At 48.9% G+C, this 8,900-nt stretch overlaps 1 protein-coding gene across 1 annotated transcript; it reads right to left on the bottom strand.

Annotated features, from left to right (window-relative positions):
* Positions 1-1,464: 1,464 nt before the first annotated feature.
* TAF9B (TATA-box binding protein associated factor 9b) lies at positions 1,465-4,845 on the bottom strand. Its single transcript, XM_084293857.1, has 7 exons — positions 4,753-4,845; positions 4,583-4,664; positions 4,230-4,366; positions 4,027-4,161; positions 3,461-3,542; positions 2,778-2,891; positions 1,465-2,624 (listed from the first exon to the last, which is right to left on the bottom strand). The coding sequence occupies exons 1-7, from the start codon at positions 4,801-4,803 to the stop codon at positions 2,458-2,460; spliced, it is 768 nt and encodes a 255-aa protein (XP_084149983.1). The 5' UTR covers positions 4,804-4,845; the 3' UTR covers positions 1,465-2,457.
* Between the last annotated feature and the right edge of the window lie 4,055 nt (positions 4,846-8,900).

The following is an 8,900-nucleotide window of genomic DNA, read 5'->3' as shown; positions in this document are numbered from 1 at the left end:
AGCCCAGGAGCTGTTCAGACATGCCTTTAATAACCATCAAAGGGGAAGAGGAAGGTTTCTCCTAAATGAGGTCAGTATCACGGTGAGTGAGCACCGTGCCTCTCCCATTGCTGTGTCTGTTGATGTCAGAGCAGAGCTGGGCTTGATGCAGGCCCTGCAAGTGTTCCTGGTGTCCAAATTGCTCGGGTTGGGGCCGTAGGCACATGCTGTCTGTGAAAATGCCCACACGTGGCCTCCTCACCGGAGAGCTGTTAGGTGACATCTCTGCTAGACTCTTTCCTTTCCAGGTAAAAAGTCCTGGATCGTTGAAGATGCTCGTTTCAAAGTGATTCAAACAAGCTGGTAAGTTGTGAGTCCTTGTGAGAGGGGAAAGGTGCTCATCTCACCCCACAAGCCTCCTATACGTTATATTACTGTATATACATGTATGTATTACACAATAGCTGTAGAATATAATATGCACAATATGTAATTCATAACACAATGAAGCATTATGTAGTGTCTTATATATTATTATTCTATACTGATATAAAGATGGGTGTCTGAGACTGGGTGTGTATGTAGAGTATAAATGTATGCCTATAAACAGGGGCTGCATTAGTGAGCGTGTGTGAAATAAAGCTACAGCTGTTTATTTTTTGTAGATGGGTAAAATAGGTGTAAATAAATACATAGATGAATTATATTAAAAAGTAGGTGTGTATAAGATATAATTATGTCTACATATACATAATAAAATATTTTAGTCTTATAAGAATAGTGTCTGTGAAGGAGTGTGAGCTGTGTATAATGCATATATTTAATACATTGTTGTATAGCTTTATAAAAGGGGTGTGATCTACAAACACAGATTATGTAAACAGATCATGTATGTGTGAGATGTCTGCATGAGTGTGTGTATAATACAGCAATGTGTATATACATAGGTATTCCTACTAGATTTAAAAGGTGCCTGAGAATGTGTTTATGTGCCTGGATAAGTAAATATTCCCTCTCTCACATGTAACACAAATGTACATGCACATCTAATTTGGGGTAGGAGTCCATAACACTTTTTTCTTCCATCCTTCTGTAAAGTCTCACATTGAAAACTCACCCATCTACTCTTCCTTTTTCCACAGGGAAGAGAAAGCTTCATTCAGCACTTCTTCAAGCAAAAATGACTGAAAAATGATGCCATAATTATGAAGAATACATTCAGCAGCCTCAAAACTTGTAAGGAGTTAGCTGGGGTAAGTGGTGGGGGGGGGTTGTCATTCAGTCATGAAAAAGTGGTGTTGCAAGGAGGTAGCAATTCTTTTTTTGTATCCCTTTAAAGACCAGTACATTCCATTCCTTGTGACCCTTTAAAGGTCTTAGGAAAACTGGCTTTGCATTTGCAATCTAATCAGAATTCTCACACCAGCTCTGCAAGCCCAAGTCACGTCAGGCATTACAAATTAAAGCAGTCACCAAGAGACATCCTTACAAAAGCACACCACTTTATTATTTAATATATATATATAAAAACAATTCTTCATTTTTTGTTTAGCACAGCATACCCGGGATCTTACAACACACCAGCAGCACTTGAAGGTACCAGCAGTACCTGAAGCACCAAATCAGGCACCTGAAGTCAAGATCGGAACAATTTGCCCTTCACCAGATCCCCCTTTGTGCCATGCTGACAGTGAGTTCACTCAGTTCACATGTAAAAATGGAAGCTTAACCAAATGACATCTGACTGAGAGAAAACTCATCAGAAATAAATAAAAAAAACAAGTTGGGTGGGCTTTTACCTCTTCCACTAACTTCAGCTGGAGTTGTGGGTACGTTAGTAGGTGTTAAGGCCAACAGTCTTCATGTAGTAATAAATACAGGTGATCAGCCTAAGTATTCAGACAAATCCTCCTCACCTCGCATCTGTATTTCTGTTAAGACACCCAGAGCTGCACATGGACAATAATGCATACAACTAAAAGCTTAAGCTGTAAATGTGTTTCAGGGAAGAAAAAAAAAAGTACCCCTGGATACTTTCCTCCTTGCACAGGACTTTTTTTTGTTGTTAATTTAATTTGAAATTTAATTTGAAATTGTCACGTTCTCTGCTACCTAGTGTTTCCTAAAGGTTTTTTGGCACAGAGCAGTACTACAAGCAGCTGCCTCGCCAGTCTTCAGAAACACAGACTCTTCTCTTTTAAGTAAGGCAACAGAAGAGAGGTGAGGACTGCACGCCTGTAACAGCGACCAGTGCTCATCCCCGCTGTTGAGGTTCAAAAGCCATTAAAGACCAGAAAAAAAGACGACTTCCTTTTTTGTCTTTCCACAGGATGATGATCTCTCTCTCTCCCACTACACCCCACTGCATGCTGCCCGATTATTTACAAGCTATCATACACTTTACAACACCACTCAGAAATAAACCCTATCAGACTCAATATGAATCACTGACGAACAGGAGGGGAGGGGACAGTTTCTTCACAAGTTATCGTAGTCATCATCATCTTCATGCTTCCTCTTCAAGGTATTTGTTTCACTAGCTGTATTCTGCGATGATACCATGTTTGTAGTAATAAGAATGTTCTTTGGTCCAATTAATGAAGGATTAATTAGGACATTCTGAACTGTTGGTGTAGTTGGTGTGGCTGTGAAGAAAAAAAAAAACTAATTAAACAGCTTGAAAAATGATTTTCCCACACTGAAACCAAACTTCCCCTCTCCTAAATATTCTGCTAAAACTAACACAAAAAGGAGCCACTTCCCAGAAGGCAGTGTCTGTTTTACAGAGGGCACTTTACCTGCTTTGACTGTGGTCTGAGAAGACGGGATCTGCACGGTGAACCGCTGACCAGTCAGCGACACGGGGGTGCCAACTTTTGTTGAAACAGACACGGTTTGTGCTGAGGGCGTACCTAAAATTTAAAACGGTTCAATGAAAATATGAGAAAACACACACTTCTAGGTCTGCTTTCAGAACAGAACTTACTGTTGTCAAAGTAACAAGAATACACAGGAACACACTGCATAGTCAGGAGTCAGATTTTCAGGCAAAACTGCAAGTTTACTATGAACACTGATATTCTGGGCTAGCTCCAACCACACGCATTAACAGGGAAGCGCTCACGCTCGGTCACAGTTCTGTGAACCTTTTAACAATGGTTTTTATTTACTGCTGTTTGCAGCTCTGTGTAGTGCTTACACTAAAGAAAAAAATAAAACTCATTTGTTTCTTGAATAGTCTCTTCACCTACAGAAACCATCAGAAATACAGGAATAAAACCAGAGGCCAGCTATGTATGCAAATACCAGATTGTGATTATCTTCTTGAAATGAACTCACACTGTTAGCTAAGGGGCTGAATGCCACCAAGTTGAGATGGCACCCAACACTATCAGTGCTCGAAGCAGGCTTTAAAAACATCCCCCAAGATTTTTTCCTTCATAAAATCAACAGAAGAAGGCCCCAGGGATCTGTTTCTTACCTAAAGTAGGGGTGCTGGGCCTGCTGCTCACAGCACCGACGCTCAGGCGAGGGACTGTTATCCTTCCTGCTGAGGAAGAGACCTGTGAAAACAGGACATTTGGTTTAACATCACATTAGAAACTAACAGTTCTTAACATGACAGTAAGAGGTGGTTCCCCCCGAGACCACAGACAGTTTATTTTACAGCAATAATTTGTTAGATCACGATCTGTATTTGGACAGTTCTCTAAGTCTTTGTGGTGTGAACGCCATGGATGTGAGCTGGAAAGCTTGTGGGCTCGGGGCTCTATACTAATGCCTTACCTTACTTTTACCTTTTCCAAGCTGATGTATGACGTGAAAATGTTGCTTTAAGCCTAAACAGACTCACAGACGTGCTTTTTATAGGCTGAAGTTAATTAGCAGTAAGAATATTTGCAAATCCCTCTAGATGAAGGCCACTAGTTTGAAACTAAGCGCTATTTCCACCCACCCATCCTTCTGTGGTGTGAAAACCCCAAGCCCAGCATCTCTCCCGACGCACTGTGTGTGCATTCAGCGCACGCAGCCCTGCCAGCCCCTCACCTTCTTCTGCAGGGACTTGAGCCTGTAGTTGGGCGCCGTCAGGCAGTACCTGTCAGGCGGCAGCCTGGGCCCGGAGTACGGCTTTATCAGCGGCAGCGGCGTCTGGTTCTTCTGCCTGGCGATGTCTAGGAGGAACTGCGGGCGGGGCGGTGAGCCCTAAGCCGCCCGCCGGGCCCCGCGCCCTGCCCGCCCGCAGCACTTACATCGCGGGGCGGCGGCGAGGTGAAGGACTGGTCGGTGCGGCACTGGATGGCCAGCCGCACGTCCTCCGCGTCCACGCTCGGCTTCTTGGCGTGGCTCGAGTACACCTTGGCGTCCTCCAGGATGGTGGTCACGTACCCTGCGGGCACACACGGCCGCTCCCTCAGCCCCCTCAGCTCCCTCAGCCCCCTCAGACTTTTGACTTTTGATACCTTTTGACTTTTGAGACCTTTGACTTTTAATCAAAATAAATAGAGTACAAAATGAAGAGTACATTTTGAAGAGATTAATTTCAGACCCCCTCAGCCCCCTCCCGGCCCCCCCCGGCCCCCCTCAGCCCGGCCCCGCCGCTCACGGTAGGCGAACTCCAGCATCTGGTTGATGACGCGCGGCTCGTACTCCGTGATGCCCATGTCCTTCAGGATCTGCGCCATCACCTGCGGGACACAGGCAGGGCTCGGGCTCAGCTCCGCCCGCACCCCCCCCTCCCTGAGCCCGGCCCGGCCCGGCGCGGCCCCCCGGTACCTGCGCGTCTTTGGGGGCGCTCTTGGGAGACGCCATCTTGGCCGGCTCCATCGCTTCCGCCTTCTCCACCGCCCGCTTCCGGCCACGTGACCCGGGCGGCGGGAGTTGCCATGGAGACGCGGCCTGGCTGGGAGGGGCCTTGGCGCTCGCCACCACCCAGCCCTCATTTATTTATTTATTTATTTATTTGTAAATTTTTATTTATTTATTTATTTATTTGTAATTTTTATTGATTGATTGATTGATTGGTTGATTATTTAGGTTTTTAAATAAAGATACTTGTGACAATGCAGTAACACACCAAAGCACGAGCAGCTCATGGAATTGCCCCCCTACACTTCATTAATGCCCCCCCTCTGCCCTCGCCTCCCTCATCGCTCCTCAAAGTGTCCTTGTTGAAGTGCCGCATCCCCAGCACCCAAGAGAGCCCCACGTGCTGGCAGCACGGCTCGCACAGCTTGTTTTCATAGCTTAGAAGCTCCCGAGGATCTTTGTGCAAATTCCACGCAAGTCTCGTCAGAAGTTCCTCGCTCGCTTTCTAAGGGAAAACAACAACAACAAAAAAAATTGGTTTCATGTGATTTCGGCCAGCCCGGGGATTAGCAGCATACCAGAGCTCGCAGCAGCGTTGTCACTGGGTGCCACGATCCAAATGAAGCAAGGTCTGGGGAAGGAGCGGCACCCGCGTCAGGCCAGCTGATGTAAGGGGAAGGGAGGCCAGGCCAGCCTCCTGTCAGAGCACGGAGAAGCAACCAGCTGCTCGCTTGGTTCACGCCTAGCACACGCTGAAACGTTCCAGCAGCAGAGAGTCCTGCTCTGCTTCTCATCCACACGGAGGGTGACATTGAACACCTGGAAGCAGTGAACTCAACCTACACGGATGTAAACGCAACGTCCAAACCCGCCCTGGGCTCCCTCAGCGTTTAATGAAATGGCAGCCGGCAGCTGATGAGGGATCCCGAGGGCTGCACTGGGCTCGGCAGGGCAGCTGTCCCTGTGCTGGCACCGGCGAGGGGCCAAGCTGCGGCCGTGCGCTGGGTGTGGGGAGCAGCTCGCCAGCATGGCCTCCCGGGGACCCCAAAAGCACAACGCCCCGCACGGCCGCTTGGACACAGCCTGGGCTTTGGCACAAGGCCCTTCGGAAAGAGCCTGGCTGCAGCCCAAGCAGCCGCCTGTCAGCCCCGAGCTGTTTCAGGCTGCGGCCGTGGCGGTGGGTGCGGGTGCTTCACGGCGTGACGTGGCCCTGGGTGAGCGGGACGGGCTCCTTATGGGTTTGCTGCAGAGGGGCTGGGGCTGGCATGGGCCCCTTTGCTCTCAGGAGGGCAGAGGCAGCCCCGCAGCAGCCGTGGTGGTGCGAGGAGCTGTAAGCCCACATCTCGCACGTGCCAGCGCCAGTGCTGGATGTGCAAACGGCCAGAATGCTGCTGCTGCGGCAGTGCTTTGGCTGGAAGTACTGTAGCATTGTAGTCCAAGTCATTTGACTTTCATGAGTCATCGTGTATTACACAAAAACATCCTGCTAGGAGGGAACGAAGGATGAATTCCAGACACTGACCTTAGACAACAAACAAAACCCACTTTTTCCCCTCGTTTTAGGAAAGAGGGGGAGGGGAGCTTTTCCACCGCAGTCAAGACGCAGGCTGTGGGTTAGGTTGAAACTCGGCATCATCAGGCCGTCCGCTGTCCCTGCCATTTATTCCCAGTGCGTTAAGAAAGCAAGGTACTTCATATTGCCAGTGGGTTTACCTCAGAGAGCAGCCCGAGGCCCTTCTGGACCCAAGGGGCTCTCCTCCCGGCCGTCACCGCGCTTCCCAGCCAGCCCTGCTACAAGAGGCGACTTTTCAGGCCGAGCAGCGCGATCGAGAGCGGTGGCCAGGAGAAGATGCAGAGAGCCAGATTCCTCAAGGGAGACATTTGTCCCTGAGGCCACAAATACCTTCTGTGTGGGCAGCCGAGCAGCCACTGCCTGCAACAGATCTGCTGCTGAGCTGGGTTGGGGCTGCTTGGCCACGAAAGCTTCCTCCTCACCACCAGTCCTCTGGGGCACGCGAGCCCCGGCACTGCTATGAATGCCTGTGTTCAGCTCGCTGTGGGCGCTCCACATGCTGGCCGAATAAAAGAGCAGTCACCGTTCATCTCTGCCCAGACACTGAGGTTTCTTTCAGCATGACAAAACAGGAAACTGGGGCACGGCGTGGCCAGGCCGAGCGCTGGCTCCTCCGTCTGTCACCGCGGAGCTGGGGACATTCATCCGAGGTGACTGTCCCCCAGCTGGGAGCGATCTGCTCGAATAAATGGGGTCGACAGCCGCCCATTGTTCAGCCCAGGGCACGCTGTCTAAATCCCCACCAGCAGAATCAGGTGGTGGGGATTTTTCAACAGGTTTTTCTAGAGGTGTTTAAGGTGCAGCAAAGCACAGCCTTAGCACACAGCTTTTTTATTTCTTATTTTTTTTTTTAGGTATTGGGGTGCCTAAATGTCTTGAAAAAAAAAAAAACAACTGCCCGTGCTTCTGCCTCTTGGAAATGGCAGCAGAAATTCTGCTAACATTAAAACCAAAGCTCTGTCAACATAATGCAGTGACTGTGTTCAGCACTGACCTTTTAAGCTCAAATCCCACAGTATTTGGCTCCGCAATACGCTGGCTTTTGAACAGTTCTTCAGACAAGAAAAACTGCAAAGAGCAGAAGTCCAAGGAGGAGGGAAGAGAAGAGGCTTATTTTGTACCGGGTACCCCACTCGCTTCATCCAGCAGCCAAGTTCCTGAGCCACGGAGGAATTTCCGAGGAGCGTGGCGGGACACATCCTGCTGTCAAACCAAGCACCGACTGCAGCGTCTCCAATGCTGAGCATCGCTGCTCTCCTGCCACAAGCAGATAACCTCCAGCTTCCTGGAGTCTTCCCTTGTTTTCTCTAGCACTGGCCCCATTTCCCCTTGCCTCCCCCGCACTGGTGCTTCCAGCTCGTAATCTCTGATCTTCTGAAGTGGAAAGTAAATTAGGGCTAAATGTCAGATTGTCTCGTTGTGCTCAAATAAAGGCTTTCCCATCCTGACTCAACAAGCTCATCACAGCAGTCAGTAATTTCTCACTCAGGGGCATCTGCTGAGGCGGAGCTCAAGTGGGAAGGGCCCTAAGTAACCACAGCAAGTTGTGGAACTGGCCCAAAAGGGCCGATTATATTTCCCCTATCAAAGAAGAGTTTGAACCCACCTGGTAAACGCAGGCACCTTCTCACAGGTTAAGGAGAAAAGCAGTGCAAAGGGTGCATATTTCACGCAGCAGTCGGTGTGGAGTTGGAGGAAGATGGATCACAGCATGGTGGGCAGCACGGGAAGCAGCCACAAGAAGTCAAACAGCTCCAGCTGATGTCCTCAGAATTTGTGCTGCATGGCAGGGAGCTCCGGCAGAACCCATGCTGGCTTAACTCTGGCAACCAAAGCGTTCTGCCACCTGTGTTGGGGGTTAGAATTCAGGTAGATGCTGGACACGGTGACTGCAGCATGTATAAGGCTATCCTTTGGGCTTCTCCCCGCACATTTTCTGAGAAACGTTTGTAATATTTTAGGAGATTTGGGAGGCTGCAAGGGCAGGAAGCAGCGGATAGAAGACATTCGCCTTCTCCCTTGTTTGTAAAGCAGGCAAACACAGAGCCCAGATCGCCAGGGGCTGTCCCAAGCCCTGCCTGACCTCACAAAAAAGGGCTCAAGAAACGGCAGTTTGGTGCCCAGACATCTCTTAGAAATGAGAGGACAGCATCGTGCTAAAAACCTACCTTGCAGAGCCTCATCAGAAATTGTTTCTGGAGCAGACTGGGGGCACAGGTGGTAAGGGGTAAGGGTGTGCATCTTTCCCTGATTTTCAAGTCACCAAAACCCTCTGGGACACCTGCCTGCCGCACCTTCCTCACCCACAGACGAAATGCAGGCAACTGGACAGGTTTCAGTTGTGCACTTCAAACAACTTTTCATCCAGAATGATTGCTTTAAAGACAGCTCTTCGTGATGCTCAGTAACCACGCTAAACATGTTTCTTCAGCTTAAATTACAGGCTGTACAAATGACTGAATAAAGTCAAAATCCACAAAAACACGCAACCCGGTAGTCAAATTTGAATACATTTGTATTATTTATTGGCTGTATTAAATAT

This window comes from Netta rufina (genome assembly GCF_964035555.1).
Source record: "Netta rufina genome assembly, chromosome: 12".
NCBI classification, from domain to species: Eukaryota; Metazoa; Chordata; class Aves; order Anseriformes; family Anatidae; genus Netta; species Netta rufina.
Note: the sequence above shows the minus strand (reverse complement) of the source record. Positions and strands in the feature narration are given on the sequence as shown.